Below are 19,740 nucleotides of genomic sequence, written 5' to 3'. Positions count from 1 at the left end.
GGGTGCATGCGGATTTGATGATAACCAAAGTATGCATCCATCAAGCTAAGCAGTTCGTTGCCTGAGGCACCATCAACGAGACCATCAATGCTGGGAAGGGGATAAGAATCCTTTGGGCATGCTTTGTTTAAATCTGTGTAATCCACGCACATTCGCCATTTTCCGTTCGCCTTCTTCACCATCACGACGTTCGCCAACCACGTCGGATATTTCACCTCCCTGATGAACTCTGCCGCCAGCAACTTGTCTACTTCCTGTTGAACCGCCTTTCCCTTGTCTCCACCCAAGCGCCTCCTGAGTTGTGAAACTGGTTTGACACTTGGATTCAATGCTAGTCGATGACAGATGAAGTTTGGATCAATTCCGGGCATATCCTTGCAGCTCCAAGCAAACAAATCTAAGTTCTCGCCTAGCAACCTTGTCAGGCGCGTTTCCTGCTCGTCCGTCAACCTGGTCCCAATCTTCAAAGTGCGATCGCCAAACTTTAGCGCCTTTGTTTCCTCAATTGGCGTGGGCCTGTTCACTCGCCCCTCGCCACGTGGGTCAAGATTCTCATCCGCAGTCTCAATTTCATAACACCTGTGTCCGACCAACGCACTCTTCTTTCCCTCGCCATCTTCTGGTCAACCTTCAGCTTACCAACCTTTCCATTGCTTAGTGGATACTTGACCGCCAAGTGGGCTGTTGAAATTACAGCACAGAGGCGATTCAAGGTATTTCGCCCAATGATGACGTTGTAAGATGCCACCACCTGGAGGACCAGATACCTTACCTTCAAAACCCTGGCACACTCATCTTCCCCGAATATGGTGTCCAGATCAATGAATCCTCGCACCATTACTTGCTCACCTGCAAAACCCACCAAGGTTCCTGTATATGGAGTCGGATCACCGTCAGTCAGTCCCAACTTGTCAAACGCATCGCCATAGATGATATCAGCTGAACTTCCCTGGTCCAGGAGTACCCTTCTAACGTTGAAACTATTCAACCTTAATTGCACTACTATTGGGTCATCCTTGTGAGGTTTTATCCCCTCAAAATCTGCCATCGAGATTGTTATGTCAGGGTGCACGAATCCGAAAGCAACTTCATGAACCGAGTTAACTGCACGAATATGACGTTTCCGCGCCGCATGAGTGTCGCCTCCACCGCCAAATCCTCCGGCGATGGTGTTTATGGTCCCTACGGGCGGTCCTGAGTGTTGAGCGAACGTGTCCTCAGCCCCTTTTGTGGCGATAGCCGCTGATTCTTGCTTCTTCTCGCCCTTATTGTCTGTTCGCTCTTCCTCTCGCTTATCCGTTTTGTTGCGATTGCCATTGTTGTGCCACTGGTTTTGGCGATTTCCTCGATATTGTCCGGCGCCGGAACGATTGTCTTGACGTCCATCGCCTTGACGCTCGTCCCCTCGCCTGAAGTGTCCCGCCCGAATCAACTTATCAATCTCCCGCTGCAAAGTCCAGCAATCGTCCGTGTCATGCCCGATGGACCGATGGTATTCGCACCACTTCTTGGGATTGGCGTCCTGTGGTTGATACTTTGGAGCTTCTGGCTCATCCACAAGGTGTGCGTCCCTCGCTTCACGGAGCATATCCGTTAAATCTGTGTTCATCACCATGTCAGCCTCCTCCCGCTGGCGATGAGACTTAGATTTCCAAGGCCGGCGTTGGTCATAATCATCGCGCCGTGGATACAACTGTGCCTTGGTCGGCTTCAATACCGCCTTTCCTTTATCTTCCCTTTGCCGCTTGCCATCCTCCTTAACTTCGTCATTCTTATCTTTGTTCACGCACTTGGGTGACGTGTCGCCTTTTTCCAGTTTCGCGCGTTTTCTTTTGAAAGCATCGTCCTCCTCGTCAAGAATATAAGTGCTAGCGCGAGAACGCATCTCTTCCATCGAACGTGCAGGCTTGCGTGTCAACTTACTGTTCAACCGTCCCGGTAACAAACCATTCTTGAATGCCAGAGCACAAGCTCGAGGTTCCTCATCCTCCACCTTGACCGATGCAGTGCTGTACCTTGCCATGTACTCCTTCAGTGACTCTCCTTCTTGTTGGCGAATGTTGTATAGATCATTGATCGTCACCGGCTGATTCTTATTCGCCGAGAATTGCACTAGAAACTTGGACGAGAAGTCTCTGAAATTCGAAATCGATCCGCGCGGCAAAGTTGTGAACCATGCCATCGCCGTCGATTTGAAAGTCGATGGAAACATCCTGCACTTCACCGCGTCAGATGCCGCGATTATCACCATCTTCGTATTGAAATACAGAAGATGATCCTTTGGATCGGAATCTCCACTGTAGGAGTCCAGAACTAACGTTTTCATGTTGTCTGGAATCGCCACATTTTCAACATCCTCTGAGAACGGTCGAAACTCAGCTACAGAATCCGCCTCCCTGCCTCCATCATCCCGTTGCTCCTATCGGTAGAAATCTAACTGAGCTTGCAAATGCTCATTCCGTTGCTGGATGTCGCCAATGCTGCGCATCATCTGGCGCCATTCCTCTTGCGTTACAGCCGGTTGCCGCTCCGGAGTAGGTGAGTTCTCCGGTGAGTGCTCCGGGGATCCGATCTGCGAAGGTGACGGAGGAGGTGGTGGTGATGGAGGAGGAACTCCGCCGTTGCCTGCTGCCCGCATCGGAGGGTCCAGGTCAACTCGTTGATGCCGCCGAGGCGGCGAAATTCGCCGTTGCTCTGGAGAATGATGCTGCCTCCTGCGTCGAGTCTCCATCTAAATCAAGAATGACACAAACACGAGCGGGAAACGAACACCGATCACAGAATCAAACCAGGAAAACTTTAGAATCGCCAATTGGTAACCAGAAAATCGCCTCTTGCACAATCAGTCCACGTGAATGGGAGTAGAAAGTTTATCTTCCCCACAGACGACGCCAAATGTTCTGGGAATGAACATTGAAGGAAGGGATAGTACCCAGAGAGTGGAAGAATGTGCTAAAGAGAGAATGAGAATGAGAGAGAGAATGCTAAATTGCATGTGTCATTTCACAAAATGAGCCAAAAGTCCCTTACAATTGGTAACTACCTCCTATTTATAGAGCTTGGGCATTACCTACTGGGCCAATTGGGCCTCCGAGGCTGAGGCCCAACTTAAGGTGTAACACCCCGATTTCGGTGGCGTCACTTTAGTAACCAAAATAAAACTTAATGCGGAAAAACGTAAATATTTTATTTTCGATAATAACTAAGACAAGACTGAATTAAATAAAACCAAATGCGAAAGGCAATAAAACTAATATACAATATATAAACAGCCCCCGCTGTAGGTAGCAACCTCGTCACGAGTAACCTCCAGTGACGGAAAGAAAAGTGTAACGCCCGTAGGCAAAATGTACAATCCCAACAAGGATAGGTCAAGTGTCAGCAACACAAGCCCTCAAAATAAGAATAAGTCAGAGCTTTGACACTAACACCCAACCCTAGTAAACTCTAAACCCCCATCCCCCATACTCCCATCATCGACTCTCATCTGGTCATGCATGAAGTCCGGGTCCACGTCAAAGGCTTAGTAGTAGTCAATTCGCTCCGGGTCTTCCCCGAACGACGAAGAATCACGAAAGAATCCTCCGACGATATCTGACAAAAAGGGCATACATTGCCCCCCAAACACAGGTAGCACGTGCAAGGGTCAACTTACGGAATATAGTATGGAGAATACAAGACAACAGATAAAGTATAAGGGGTATATATATATGTTGTATATATACATATAAGTTCTGCATTGTCTACCCTAAGGTTTAAACATAGCATGTTATCAAATCTCTAGTACAATTCAATCATCAAAGCACATACGATATTTATCAACATCTACTCATCAAAACACATAACGATATAATTAGAGTGCATGAAACGTCAATGCAACGTCAATCTCGACAGTTCTGGAAGAAGTAGGTTAGGCACGATCGAGTCGGTCCTAACACTGGCATTGTGTCGACCATAACCCTCGAGTGTCACTTACAACCTTGACATAGCCGGATCAGTCCTAACCCTGCGGGTCGACTTTTCCCTCCGCCATGCCCGACAATCAACAGGTCGATCCTAACCTCACGGTCGATCATATCCCCCGTCGATGTCCGAATTACCCGAAGGTATAAACTGTACCCGAAGGCATAAACTGTACCCGAAGGCATAAAGATATACTGTACCCGAATGTATATAGATATACTGTACCCGAAGGTATATACTGTACCCGAAGGCATATACTGTACCCGAAGGCATATACTGTACCCGAAGGTATATAGATATACTGTACCCGAAGGTATATACTGTACTCGAAGGCATATACTGTACCCGAAGGCATATACTGTACCCGAAGGTATATGGATATACTGTACCCGAAGGTATATAGATATACTGTACCCGAAGGTATATACTGTACCCGAAGGCATATACTGTACCCGAAGGCATATACTGTACCCGAAGGCATATAGATATACTGTACCCGAAGGTATATACTGTACCCGAAGGCATATACTGTACCCGAAGGCATATAGATATACTGTACCCGAAGGTATATACTGTACCCGAAGGTATATAGATATACTGTACCCGAAGGTATATAGATATACTGTACCCGAAGGCATATACTGTACCCGAAGGTATATAGATATACTGTACCCGAAGGTATATACTGTACCCGAAGGCATATACTGTACCCGAAGGTATATACTGTACCCGAAGGCATATACTGTACCCGAAGGCATATAGATATACTGTACCCGAAGGCATATAGATATACTGTACCCGAAGGTATATACTGTACCCGAAGGCATATAAACTTAACTCATGATGATTTCTCGAATCATCCGACTCATCTCCATCCGATGGTCAAAAACTGCTCAGCGAGCAAAGAGTATCGACATACTCGGAAACTATCAATTTCCCGGCTTATCCCTCGGATAGCCCAACGACATAACTGCTCCCACAGCACAAGAGTATCAATGTACTCAAAACTTCTCAATATCTCCACACTTGGATCCGACGACACTTCTCGTTTTCCAAAACTAAGATTTTAATCCTAAGCTTCCCTCGAGATTATTATCATTACTTAAAGATTTAGAGGTTGTTTAAGGTCTTATGAATTTTCCTTGTAAAATAGCTTCCACTTTTGTCTTATCGCAATTCTTATACGTTCTCGGGATCTCCTAATCCCAAATGACTCCAGAGAATGTCTCGATCCACTAAAACCATACAAGGCCCGAATCCTCGTTCGACCTATCAAACTTCCTCAACACTCTCAAATTAAAATCGGCATGACCTGCCCGCTATTCTCACTACTCAGAATCTCAGATATCAGTGCAAAGCACAGTTAACTCAGTACAATCAACAAACATGTCATATCTCAGCATATTCTAAAATAGCCACATAGCACTTAGCATTTAAAGCATGCATCACACATCCTAAATTACCCACTTAGCACGTACCATGTAATTCAATCTCAAAAACATTCAGTAGATGAATCATCTACATTGTCAGCCGAAGCCTCAGAAAACATTTTACCAGTCAAACACAAACAAGTGCAAAAACAATAAATCAAGTCGAATTCATCGACACCTAAAGCATTAGCTAGTAAGGTAAGTTGCCCTTACCTTTAGTTATTCCAGGATGATCTTCAAACTCTTCCTCACAAGCAAAGCGTTGCTCCTCAGGAAATTCCTCAAAAGCTCCTTTAAAGCATAATCACAGAAATACTATCAGAATCTATCGAAAACTAAGCTATCGTTACTTACTAAGGTTACTCGAAGTAGTTCATACTCCGGGGTACGATAATCTAGCGCGAAAGGACAAGTTTTCGGAAAAGGAAATTTTCCTCCTCCTCCCCCTATAGGCTCGGCCACTTTAGGTAATTAGGGGACTCGATTTTTCTTCGATCAAACTTGGTTCCTATGCTATCATTAGCCGTAACTAAGGGTATTCTGAACTCGGAAAAATTATCGGATCAAAAACTGTCGCAGGGGTATTTTGGTCATGATTTTTAACTTAGGATTTTTCAAAACTGAAATCCCAAAAATAAAATTTTGCAGGGACGTCACCAACGACGTTTATGACAACTAATCCTACTAGCACTAAGCTAAGGCGATAGTTTTCAGCCTAAAGGTTGAAGCTTTACACCAAAAACTCCAAAAATGGGTATTTTAGGCTCAAATTGATTCCGGCGGAATTCCGGCGACATAACGGAAAATCTAACCCGGCAGAAGTGATCTTGGGCGCATAAGGAAGAGGTTTAGAATCAGAAATGAAAGATTCAGGATAGTTTTGCAAAAACCCATAAACTATCCGCTCAGAAAACTCTACAGAAAAGCTATGGAAAAAGCGATCAGAGGTAAGGATTAGCGACTATACCTCGAAGCCTTGAAGTAGCAACTGATTGATCGACGATCAAGCAAACGATGAAGAAAAACTCTTCTTCCTTCTTCCTTGTTCTTGGCCGCGGTTTTGGGAGAGAAAATGGAGGAGAATTTGTGTTTTTCTTCCTTTCTTTGCTATATATAAAGGTTGGAAATTCGCGGGAAAATGAAAGTTTCGCGAATCTGATTTTTCCGACTTCATTCTCAATGAATTAATAGATATGTTTTGGAAAAAGAGTTCCAAAACTATAAAGAGGTCTCCTTGTATTTTTGGCAACTAAAGCATAGTCGGTATAAAACTATTTTACCCGATAAGTTGCTTTTTGCATCGAATGTCGGAATGGAAAACTTCCTTCGGAAGAAAGATTGAAATCATCAAGAGAAATGGGTGTACGCGTGTGGAATATTCATTTGAAGCTCTGAATAGAAAAAGTCTTCATTGTCGAGAAATTCTAGGGTTTTGAAATACCAGGGATTCGGTTTCGGCAAACTTCCGATGATTGGAATCGGACGTTCGGAGATCCTAGAGTTTCGCCTCGAAACGATTGTGATATATGGAAAAAGAGAAGTTCTAACATTTCTCTGAAGATTTTTGGACTAAATTCCTACAGTGTTCCAAGGGTGGAACATAGTCTTATCCTAAGGTTCTTGTCCTAGGTTTTAGCGAATCGATCGTGCTATACCTTTTATCGATTCTGATACAATCCTTAGACTTTTCCTGAACTTTCTCCTTCACAAATTTATTCCATTCGATAAACTCTTGTTCAGGTTTTCCCTTCACGATACGTCAAACCTAATCGTAAATGGAAATCTCTTCCACTTATTCTAAGCTTAAAAACTTGGGTCTTACATTACTACCCTCCAAAAAGAAAGTTTCGAGAAGGTCAGTAAAAGTTCTGAATATTGTTCTTGATCTTTTCCTCTAACTCCCATATGGCACCGTCTGTGTCTTTGTTCCAAATAACTCTTACTAAAGCACTCTGCTTTCCCTTCGATTGTTTCACTCTTCTAGTCCCAATGTTGACCGACGGCGTCTCAACAGACATATCATCTTATTCGGTTGCAGTCCAAAAGACAATGATAGTGGGACAACTAATTCATTCCTAGGATAACATCTAGGTTCTGTTAAGTCAATCAAACAGTTAGTACTCATCATAAGATAGCATCTAGCATGCTATACAATATGATTAAGCAATAACTTCAATCAATTCTAAGCGAAAAATCGCTTGCAGACAATCAATTTTCACTCTTTGCAGAGTCGCACAACCTAGCACAGAAGACCTATTCCCCAAAGACTCCCGAAAGACTCGACAAGCTCTGATACCACAATGTAACACCCCGATTTCGGTGGCGTCACTTTAGTAACCAAAATAAAACTTAATGCGGAAAAACGTAAATATTTTTTTTCCGATAATAACTAAGACAAGACTGAATTAAATAAAACCAAATGCGAAAGGCAATAAAACTAATATACAATATATAAACAGCCCCCGCTGTAGGTAGCAACCTCGTCACGAGTAACCTCCAGTGACGGAAAGAAAAGTGTAACGCCCGTAGGCAAAATGTACAATCCCAACAAGGATAGGTCAAGTGTCAGCAACACAAGCCCTCAAAATAAGAATAAGTCAGAGCTTTGACACTAACACCCAACCCTAGTAAACTCTAAACCCCCATCCCCCATACTCCCATCATCGACTCTCATCTGGTCATGCATGAAGTCCGGGTCCACGTCAAAGGCTTAGTAGTAGTCAATTCGCTCCGGGTCTTCCCCGAACGACGAAGAATCACGAAAGAATCCTCCGACGATATCTGACAAAAAGGGCATACATAGCCCCCCAAACACAGGTAGCACGTGCAAGGGTCAACTTACGGAATATAGCATGGAGAATACAAGACAACAGATAAAGTATAAGGGGTATATATATATGTTGTATATATACATATAAGTTCTGCATTGTCTACCCTAAGGTTTAAACATAGCATGTTATCAAATCTCTAGTACAATTCAATCATCAAAGCACATACGATATTTATCAACATCTACTCATCAAAACACATAACGATATAATTAGAGTGCATGAAACGTCAATGCAACGTCAATCTCGACAGTTCTGGAAGTAGGTTGGGCACGATCGAGTCGGTCCTAACACTGGCATTGTGTCGACCATAACCCTCGAGTGTCACTTACAACCTTGACATAGCCGGATCAGTCCTAACCCTGCGGGTCGACTTTTCCCTCCGCCATGCCCGACAATCAGCAGGTCGATCCTAACCTCACGGTCGATCATATCCCCCGTCGATGTCCGAATTACCCGAAGGTATAAACTGTACCCGAAGGTATAAACTGTACCCGAAGGCATAAACTGTACCCGAAGGCATAAAGATATACTGTACCCGAAGGTATATAGATATACTGTACCCGAAGGCATATACTGTACCCGAAGGTATATAGATATACTGTACCCGAAGGCATATACTGTACCTGAAGGCATATACTGTACCCGAAGGCATATACTGTACCCGAAGGTATATAGATATACTGTACCCGAAGGTATATAGATATACTGTACCCGAAGGTATATACTGTACCCGAAGGCATATACTGTACCCGAAGGCATATAGATATACTGTACCCGAAGGCATATACTGTACCCGAAGGCATATAGATATAATGTACCCGAAGGTATATACTGTACCCGAAGGCATATACTGTACCCGAAGGCATATAGATATACTGTACCCGAAGGTATATACTGTACCCGAAGGTATATAGATATACTGTACCCGAAGGTATATACTGTACCCGAAGGCATATACTGTACCGTGTACCCGAAGGTATATAGATATACTGTACCCGAAGGTATATACTGTACCCGAAGGCATATACTGTACCCGAAGGTATATACTGTACCCGAAGGCATATACTGTACCCGAAGGCATATAGATATACTGTACCCGAAGGTATATACTGTACCCGAAGGCATATACTGTACCCGAAGGCATATAGATATATTGTACCCGAAGGTATATACTGTACCCGAAGGCATATAAACTTAACTCATGATGATTTCTCGAATCATCCGACTCATCTCCATCCGATGGTCAAAAACTGCTCAGCGAGCAAAGAGTATCGACATACTCGGAAACTATCAATTTCCCGGCTTATCCCTCGGATAGCCCAACGACATAACTGCTCCCACAGCACAAGAGTATCAATGTACTCAAAACTTCTCAATATCTCCACACTTGGATCCGACGACACTTCTCGTTTTCCAAAACTAAGATTTTAATCCTAAGCTTCCCTCGAGATTATTATCATTACTTAAAGATTTAGAGGTTGTTTAAGGTCTTATGAATTTTCCTTGTAAAATAGCTTCCACTTTTGTCTTATCGCAATTCTTATACGTTCTCGGGATCTCCTAATCCCAAATGACTCCAGAGAATGTCTCGATCCACTAAAACCATACAAGGCCCGAATCCTCGTTCGACCTATCAAACTTCCTCAACACTCTCAAATTAAAATCGGCATGACCTGCCCGCTATTCTCACTACTCAGAATCTCAGATATCAGTGCAAAGCACAGTTAACTCAGTACAATCAACAAACATGTCATATCTCAGCATATTCTAAAATAGCCACATAGCACTTAGCATTTAAAGCATGCATCACACATCCTAAATTACCCACTTAGCACGTACCATGTAATTCAATCTCAAAAACATTAAGTAGATGAATCATCTACATTGTCAGCCGAAGCCTCAGAAAACATTTTACCAGTCAAACACAAACAAGTGCAAAAACAATAAATCAAGTCGAATTCATCGACACCTAAAGCATTAGCTAGTAAGGTAAGTTGCCCTTACCTTTAGTTATTCCAGGATGATCTTCAAACTCTTCCTCACAAGCAAAGCGTTGCTCCTCAGGAAATTCCTCAAAAGCTCCTTTAAAGCATAATCACAGAAATACTATCAGAATCTATCGAAAACTAAGCTATCGTTACTTACTAAGGTTACTCGAAGTAGTTCATACTCCGGGGTACGATAATCTAGCGCGAAAGGACAAGTTTTCGGAAAAGGAAATTTTCCTCCTCCTCCCCCTATAGGCTCGGCCACTTTAGGTAATTAGGGGACTCGATTTTTCTTCGATCAAACTTGGTTCCTATGCTATCATTAGCCGTAACTAAGGGTATTCTGAACTCGGAAAAATTATCGGATCAAAAACTGTCGCAGGGGTATTTTGGTCATGATTTTTAACTTAGGATTTTTCAAAACTGAAATCCCAAAAATAAAATTTTGCAGGGACGTCACCAACGACGTTTATGACAACTAATCCTACTAGCACTAAGCTAAGGCGATAGTTTTCAGCCTAAAGGTTGAAGCTTTACACCAAAAACTCCAAAAATGGGTATTTTAGGCTCAAATTGATTCCGGCGGAATTCCGGCGACATAACGGAAAATCTAACCCGGCAGAAGTGATCTTGGGCGCATAAGGAAGAGGTTTAGAATCAGAAATGAAAGATTCAGGATAGTTTTGCAAAAACCCATAAACTATCCGCTCAGAAAACTCTACAGAAAAGCTATGGAAAAAGCGATCAGAGGTAAGGATTAGCGACTATACCTCGAAGCCTTGAAGTAGCAACTGATTGATCGACGATCAAGCAAACGATGAAGAAAAACTCTTCTTCCTTCTTCCTTGTTCTTGGCCGCGGTTTTGGGAGAGAAAATGGAGGAGAATTTGTGTTTTTCTTCCTTTCTTTGCTATATATAAAGGTTGGAAATTCGCGGGAAAATGAAAGTTTCGCGAATCTGATTTTTCCGACTTCATTCTCCATGAATTAATAGATATGTTTTGGCAAAAGAGTTCCAAAACTATAAAGAGGTCTCCTTGTATTTTTGGCAACTAAAGCATAGTCGGTATAAAACTATTTTACCCGATAAGTTGCTTTTTGCATCGAATGTCGGAATGGAAAACTTCCTTCGGAAGAAAGATTGAAATCATCAAGAGAAATGGGTGTACGCGTGTGGAATATTCATTTGAAGCTCTGAATAGAAAAAGTCTTCATTGTCGAGAAATTCTAGGGTTTTGAAATACCAGGGATTCGGTTTCGGCAAACTTCCGATGATTGGAATCGGACGTTCGTAGATCCTAGAGTTTCGCCTCGAAACGATTGTGATATATGGAAAAAGAGAAGATCTAACATTTCACTGAAGATTTTTGGACTAAATTCCTACAGTGTTCCAAGGGTGGAACATAGTCTTATCCTAAGGTTCTTGTCCTAGGTTTTAGCGAATCGATCGTGCTATACCTTTTATCGATTCTGATACAATCCTTAGACTTTTCCTGAACTTTCTCCTTCACAAATTTATTCCATTCGATAAACTCTTGTTCAGGTTTTCCCTTCACGATACGTCAAACCTAATCGTAAATGGAAATCTCTTCCACTTATTCTAAGCTTAAAAACTTGGGTCTTACATAAGGCCAAGCCTTCGCCTCTAGGCGGGCTACACACTGGGCGTTGCCCCTCTAGGGGCTCGCCCAGTCCATAATCTAAGTCCACTATGACTGAATTTTGGGCCATTACTACTTTAGGAATTTGTAAGCATGATTTATTTTGTAGATCTAGTTGAAAGTTTGTTTTACCTTGAAAAGATGCTTTTGTTTCAATTAGTAGAAGCAGGTAGCACCACCAACCATCAATCTCCTGTTCTTATTCGATGGCCTGGTTTTATCCATCATGGTATGTGTATGAAATGTAGAAGTATTGAATAGAATGGTTCAAAAAGAAAATTCAATTTTTTTATTTTTACTTTCGGATAGTTAATTGTCATTCTGCATTCTCAACGTTCTAAACAAATCATTTGGTTAATGAATGTATTGAAGGCTTTGATCAAAGGGTATAAAATAACATATCAAGGCATGCCATTTTATATTTACTTCCAGGCTTCATTATCCTCTATCTTAAAAGCATGTCGTGTGCACTCTAGTAAAACCAATATTTGCTTTGGAAATTGCTTAAATGGCAGCTCAAATTAAGGGTTGTTATGCGGTAGACCATTGTAAAAGTGGTATGTGCTGTCTTACTCCATTGCAATTTGCTGACCGACGCACTCGTGGTGGAACCTTATCATTACATTGATTAATCACAACAACTAAAAGTTTACAGTAGTATTGTACAGAAGCAGAAGATCGATGACTCCAAACTCACATGCTTAATTTTTCACTTCGCGGCGTGTTTTTGTTTTAGCTTCAGCTTCTTCTTCAACTCACATAACTAGTTTCGCAGTTCACTTCTCAATTTCATCTTCACCATCATCACTCACTCACTGCATCGATCATCATCACAAGATGGCAGCAGCATCAGCACAATAAGAAGTGGAGAATAAGCAGGTGATATTGAAAGGCTACATCGATGCAATTCCACAAGAAACTGACATGGAACTCAAAGTTTCCAAAATTCACCTCACCCTTCCTCCCTCTGAATCAGGATCAGCTATTCTCGTCAAGAATCTATATCTCTCTTGTGACCCTTACATGCGTGGTCGCATGCGTGATTTCCATGGATCTTACATTCCCCCCTTCGTTCCTTCTCAGGTACTACCTAACTACCAAACCTCTATCTTCCTATTTTTTCACTATGAGCTTGATTGATTAAAGCATGCATATATACATTTTGATTCTGATGAATGAAGGCGCTTGAAGGATTTGGTGTGTCCAAAGTTATACTGTCAGATAATCCAAGTTTCAAAGCTGGTGATTTCATTTCTGGGTTTACTGGCTGGGAGGAATATAGCATCATCCATAAGACAGAGCAGTTGAGGAAAATTGAGCTTGATGATCAAATTCCTCTCTCCTACCATCTTGGTCTCCTTGGTATGCATCATGCCACTCCTCTTCATTCATATAAGACTAAGAGTCTTGTTTTATGTGGTTTAGACATTTATGGAGAATGCTCATAGAATGACTGATAAAGAGAGTTGAATAGATGTAGTAGTTATAAAGTAAACCATTTAAAGAGATTTAGTTATCTGTGATCCTAGTAATGACATAGCATTTTGATATCATTTGATTTACTTAGACTACCCCATCTGTTGGAAAAGTCTTGGTTATTGTTGTTGTATGTTCACAAAAATTAATTTGACTTTCGTCATTCAAATGTAAATTTTGAGTTTTTATATGTTATAGTTTTTAAAATTTCTGTAAACATGTATTGATGTTCTGTCATCATATACACATTTCAAATATGTAGAAACATGTATCTATCTGTATGTTGCTTCATAGATATGATTCATGGAGCCAGACTTTGTTTTCTGTTTTTATGGTGTTAGGTTTATGATTTCTTTTACTACTGGTTTCTTTTTTCTCTTTAAGATTGATTTTCTTATTCCTGTTTCACTGCTATACTGGTGAAATAATATTACAGTGAGAGAAATTTTGTCGTCCAGTTAAACACCTACGAGTTTCACTTGATTATGTTAATTTGGTTTGCTTTTAAATTCAACTGTTAATTTTTCAAATAATGGATTATTTGTGGTGATCAGCATTCAGCAGTTCTGAGTGCCTCTAGGTTCAGATTTTAAGTTTGTCGAAGTGTTCATGATTTCTTTCAATCAAGTTATTCACTCAAGCTGAACATTTTAGCTACTCTTTTGCAAAATAAGCCATTACCATTTTAGATTTTCTTAGATTAAAAAAAAACTGAAGGATACAAATGGATTGAACTTTATTATTTTATGGCAGCATTGTTAAGACCTTGAATAGCCTCTTGCCATTTTGGATTTGTGTTTTTCTTTCGTCTGATTATGTATGAAATCCACTCTTGTGATTCAGTTATAGTTGACACATTTTGATAACTAATGAACCTGTCATTTTCCTTTTGATTTATAGGAATGCCAGGTTTTACTGCTTATGCAGGATTTTATGAAGTCTGCACCCCAAGCAAAGGAGAATATGTGTTTGTATCTGCTGCATCAGGTGCTGTAGGTCAGCTTGTAGGTCAACTTGCTAAGTTGCATGGGTGCTATGTAGTTGGAAGTGCTGGCTCCAAGGAAAAGGTCAATTCCACAAACATTATTAATTGTATAATTGCCAAGAAAAGAAAAACCAGAGTTATTTTTTCCTTCATGTATGAAATAGATGAAATGTAGATAAATTAGACACACATGGATGCACACAAATATTTGGACCAGTATCTAATTGAGTTTGTTCATTAAATCTGTTGTTTTAGGTTGACCTTCTAAAGAATAGGCTTGGATTTGATGAAGCTTTTAACTACAAGGAAGAAGCAAACTTGGATGCAGCTCTAAAAAGGTGTGTAACAGCTCAACTGTAGTATATAGTTTTGAACTATTAGCAATTGTCTATGGGATGAAAAAAATTTGTTAGAAAACTAATGTTCCTTATAGAAGAACTTTCCACTCGTTATCCTTCATCACCACCACAACCAGGGAAAGAATAAGGTGCAACAAAAATGGGGTAGTCACCCTCAAAAAGAAAAAAAAAACCTTAATAGAATGGTGTATTTGCCCCCCTCAAGATTTCTGTACTACCTACTTCAATTAGCCATTGTTGATTTTGCTTAGTATTTGCATGTTTGGATCATATTCTTTTTCCTCAATCAATTCTAAAAGCTAGAAGCTACTAATCGAAGCTTCTCCCTGTAATTGATTTTGGCTTCATAATCAATTGTATAAGGATTCCAAACATACACTTGTGTTAAATTTTTCGCCCCCATATCCATTTTTTCCTAGTTCCGTCCTTGACCACAACCTAAACTTCAGACATAATTTTCCCTGGTTCATTTGTCAGGTATTTTCCGCAAGGCATCGACATCAACTTCAACAACGTGGGTGGCGACATGCTTGATGCTGCACTCCTTAACATGAGGATTCATGGCAGGGTTGCAGTTTGTGGAATGGTGTCTCAGAACAGCCTTTCTAATCCCCAAGGAATATACAACTTATCCAATCTCATAATAAGGCGCATCAAAATGCAGGGTTTTCTGCAACATGATTACTTGCACTTATACCCTCAGTTTTTGGAGCTTGATTCAAGTTATTACAAGCAAGGAAAGATTGTATATATTGAAGACATGAATGAAGGCTTGGAAAGTGCTCCAGCTGCTTTGGCTGGGCTTTTCCTTGGCAAGAATGTTGGTAAGCAAGTAATTCGGGTTGCACATGAATGATTCTTTTGTTTCTTGGAAGAAGCTCACCGAGTGCGTGTTTGGATGAACGCTTGTGAGAATTGATTTTGGATAGAATTGATTTTGTTATAATTGATTATGATAAAAGTGAGTTAACGTGAATTGAAAGTGATTTATCTTTAGATACTTTAAGGGAAAAGTAATTTATGTTGAGTAATAATGTGAAATCTAGTTATGGAATCTCACAATTGACAGCTTCTTCTTCAACTCACATAACTAGTTTCGCAGTTCACTTCTCAATTTCATCTTCACCATCATCACTCACTCACTGCATCGATCATCATCACAAGATGGCAGCAGCATCAGTACAATAAGAAGTGGAGAATAAGCAGGTGATATTGAAAGGCTACATCGATGCAATTCCACAAGAAACTGACATGGAACTCAAAGTTTCCAAAATTCACCTCACCTTTCCTCCCTCTGAATCAGGATCAGCTATTCTCGTCAAGAATCTATATCTCTCTTGTGACCCTTACATGCGTGGTCATGCGTGATTTCCATGGATCTTACATTCCCCCCTTCGTTCCTTCTCAGGTACTACCTAACTACCAAACCTCTATCTTCCTATTTTTTCACTATGAGCTTGATTGATTAAAGCATGCATATATACATTTTGATTCTGATGAATGAAGGCGCTTGAAGGATTTGGTGTGTCCAAAGTTATACTGTCAGATAATCCAAGTTTCAAAGCTGGTGATTTCATTTCTGGGTTTACTGGCTGGGAGGAATATAGCATCATCCATAAGACAGAGCAGTTGAGGAAAATTGAGCTTGATGATCAAATTCCTCTCTCCTACCATCTTGGTCTCCTTGGTATGCATCATGCCACTCCTCTTCATTCATATAAGACTAAGAGTCTTGTTTTATGTGGTTTAGACATTTATGGAGAATGCTCATAGAATGACTGATAAAGAGAGTTGAATAGATGTAGTAGTTATAAAGTAAACCATTTAAAGAGATTTAGTTATTTGTGATCCTAGTAATGACATAGCATTTTGATATCATTTTATTTACTTAGACTACCCCATCTGTTGGAAAAGTCTTGGTTATTGTTGTTGTATGTTCACAAAAATTAATTTGACTTTCGTCATTCAAATGTAAATTTTGAGTTTTTATATGTTATAGTTTTTAAAATTTCTGTAAACATGTATTGATGTTCTGTCATCATATACACATTTCAAATATGTAGAAACATGTATCTATCTGTATGTTGCTTCATAGATATGATTCATGGAGCCAGACTTTGTTTTCTGTTTTTATGGTGTTAGGTTTATGATTTCTTTTACTACTGGTTTCTTTTTTCTCTTTAAGATTGATTTTCTTATTCCTGTTTCACTGCTATACTGGTGAAATAATATTACAGTGAGAGAAATTTTGTCGTCCAGTTAAACACCTACGAGTTTCACTTGATTATGTTAATTTGGTTTGCTTTTAAATTCAACTGTTAATTTTTCAAATAATGGATTATTTGTGGTGATCAGCATTCAGCAGTTCTGAGTGCCTCTAGGTTCGGATTTTAAGTTTGTCGAAGTGTTCATGATTTCTTTCAATCAAGTTATTCACTCAAGCTGAACATTTTAGCCACTCTTTTGCAAAATAAGCCATTACCATTTTAGATTTTCTTAGATTAAAAAAAAACTAAAGGATACAAATGGATTGAACTTTATTATTTTATGGCAGCATTGTTAAGACCTTGAATAGCCTCTTGCCATTTTGGATTTGTGTTTTTCTTTCGTCTGATTATGTATGAAATCCACTCTTGTGATTCAGTTATAGTTGACACATTTTGATAACTAATGAACCTGTCATTTTCCTTTTGATTTATAGGAATGCCAGGTTTTACTGCTTATGCAGGATTTTATGAAGTCTGCACCCCAAACAAAGGAGAATATGTGTTTGTATCTGCTGCATCAGGTGCTGTAGGTCAGCTTGTAGGTCAACTTGCTAAGTTGCATGGGTGCTATGTAGTTGGAAGTGCTGGCTCCAAGGAAAATGTCAATTCCACAAACATTATTAATTGTATAATTGCCAAGAAAAGAAAAACCAGAGTTATTTTTTCCTTCATGTATGAAATAGATGAAATGTAGATAAATTAGACACACATGGATGCACACAAATATTTGGACCAGTATCTAATTGAGTTTGTTCATTAAATCTGTTGTTTTAGGTTGACCTTCTAAAGAATAGGCTTGGATTTGATGAAGCTTTTAACTACAAGGAAGAAGCAAACTTGGATGCAGCTCTAAAAAGGTGTGTAACAGCTCAACTGTAGTATATAGTTTTGAACTATTAGCAATTGTCTATGGGATGAAAAAAATTTGTTAGAAAACTAATGTTCCTTATAGAAGAACTTTCCACTCATTATCCTTCATCACCACCACAACCAGGGAAAGAATAAGGTGCAACAAAAATGGGGTAGTCACCCTCAAAAAGAAAAAAAAAAACCTTAATAGAATGGTGTATTTGCCCCCCTCAAGATTTCTGTACTACCTACTTCAATTAGCCATTGTTGATTTTGCTTAGTATTTGCATGTTTGGATCATATTCTTTTTCCTCAATCAATTCTAAAAGCTAGAAGCTACTAATCGAAGCTTCTCCCTGTAATTGATTTTGGCTTCATAATCAATTGTATAAGGATTCCAAACATACACTTGTGTTAAATTTTTCGCCCCCATATCCATTTTTTCCTAGTTCCGTCCTTGACCACAACCTAAACTTCAGACATAATTTTCCCTGGTTCATTTGTCAGGTATTTTCCGCAAGGCATCGACATCTACTTCAACAACGTGGGTGGCGACATGCTTGATGCTGCACTCCTTAACATGAGGATTCATGGCAGGGTTGCAGTTTGTGGAATGGTGTCTCAGAACAGCCTTTCTAATCCCCAAGGAATATACAACTTATCCAATCTCATAATAAGGCGCATCAAAATGCAGGGTTTTCTGCAACATGATTACTTGCACTTATACCCTCAGTTTTTGGAGCTTGTTTCAAGTTATTACAAGCAAGGAAAGATTGTATATATTGAAGACATGAATGAAGGCTTGGAAAGTGCTCCAGCTGCTTTGGCTGGGCTTTTCCTTGGCAAGAATGTTGGTAAGCAAGTAATTCGGGTTGCACATGAATGATTCTTTTGTTTCTTGGAAGAAGCTCACCGAGTGCGTGTTTGGATGAACGCTTGTGAGAATTGATTTTGGATAGAATTGATTTTGTTATAATTGATTATGATAAAAGTGAGTTAATGTGAATTGAAAGTGATTTATCTTTAGATACTTTAAGGGAAAAGTGATTTATGTTGAGTAATTATGTGAAATCTAGTTGTGGAATCTCACAATTGATTATTTCCTACTCAGAAGCTATTCTCTCTATCTTATTCGTATAATTGATTTTGGGATTGAAATCAAGTCTCTAAGCTGATTGTCAAAATCTATATAAGCACCTAAAAGTGAGCATAGTCACTGAAAATTGATTCTTGGACTCCCAAATGTGGAACCAAACATGCACTAAATTATTAACATATTCCATGTGTTTGGATGCTCGCTTTTGTCTAGAAGTGATTCTACTTTAAAGCTTTCCTTATAGTGTGTTTGGATTGGTGATGGCATCTAATCCAAAGTTTTTGACATAACATGTTTACCACTATCATCGCCGCCACTACCATCACCGTTGTCAACACGAACCTCCACTACCATTGTTGCCACCTCCACCACCATCGTTGTTGGTGTTGCCACCACCATCACCAAACTTGATGAAAAATAGTGAGGTTATATCCTTGATTCCTTTAATTTGATGGTTAAATGGGCAATGGTTTGTCCATTGAAATAAGAGAAATGATGTTTAGTACGAAACCGAATGTGAAACGAATGATGATTAATTGTCATATGTAACATTGGTTCTTGAAATTCGTTCCAGCCTGTGCAGCACTTGTCTTGAAATAATACACAATATTGAAGTAATGATTTATTTGGAGGTAGGAGTGATAATAAAAGGATTGAATATAAAATGAAAATGAAATGATTTTTAGGTCATTTGTATTGAGAGAAAAATGTGGAAAAGAAGATATGTTTAACATGTTATTACAATTTTACCCTTTTTCGAAATCACTCATAAATAATTTTTTACAATATAAGTAGAGAATTTTAAATTTTAATTTACTTTTTTAAACCTGAATAG

The 19,740-nt window shown here is 39.8% G+C and overlaps 1 protein-coding gene and 1 pseudogene across 1 annotated transcript; both read left to right on the top strand.

Annotated features, from left to right (window-relative positions):
- The first annotated feature begins 12,583 nt into the window (after positions 1-12,583).
- LOC130734610 (2-alkenal reductase (NADP(+)-dependent)-like) lies at positions 12,584-15,595 on the top strand. The gene is made up of 5 exons (XM_057587102.1): positions 12,584-12,956; positions 13,055-13,235; positions 14,250-14,416; positions 14,590-14,672; positions 15,171-15,595. The coding sequence occupies exons 1-5, from the start codon at positions 12,798-12,800 to the stop codon at positions 15,547-15,549; spliced, it is 969 nt and encodes a 322-aa protein (XP_057443085.1). The 5' UTR covers positions 12,584-12,797; the 3' UTR covers positions 15,550-15,595.
- A 262-nt stretch (positions 15,596-15,857) lies between these two features.
- LOC130734636 (2-alkenal reductase (NADP(+)-dependent)-like) lies at positions 15,858-18,749 on the top strand (annotated as a pseudogene).
- Positions 18,750-19,740: the final 991 nt, after the last annotated feature.

The sequence above is a fragment of the Lotus japonicus genome, chromosome 1 (genome assembly GCF_012489685.1).
Source record: "Lotus japonicus ecotype B-129 chromosome 1, LjGifu_v1.2".
NCBI lineage: Eukaryota > Viridiplantae > Streptophyta > Magnoliopsida > Fabales > Fabaceae > Lotus > Lotus japonicus.
The sequence above is the reverse complement of the archived record's forward strand: the minus strand, read 5'-3'. Positions and strand labels throughout refer to the sequence as shown.

Excerpts from the sequence above, each read along its gene's own strand:
- LOC130734610 (XM_057587102.1), top strand. The coding sequence starts at position 12,798 with ATGGAACTCAAAGTTTCCAAAATTCACCTCACCCTTCCTCCCTCTGAA. Across the intron at positions 12,957-13,054 it reads CCCCCTTCGTTCCTTCTCAG|GCGCTTGAAGGATTTGGTGT; the intron begins GTACTACCTAAC and ends TGATGAATGAAG. Across the intron at positions 13,236-14,249 it reads CTACCATCTTGGTCTCCTTG|GAATGCCAGGTTTTACTGCT; the intron begins GTATGCATCATG and ends TTTGATTTATAG.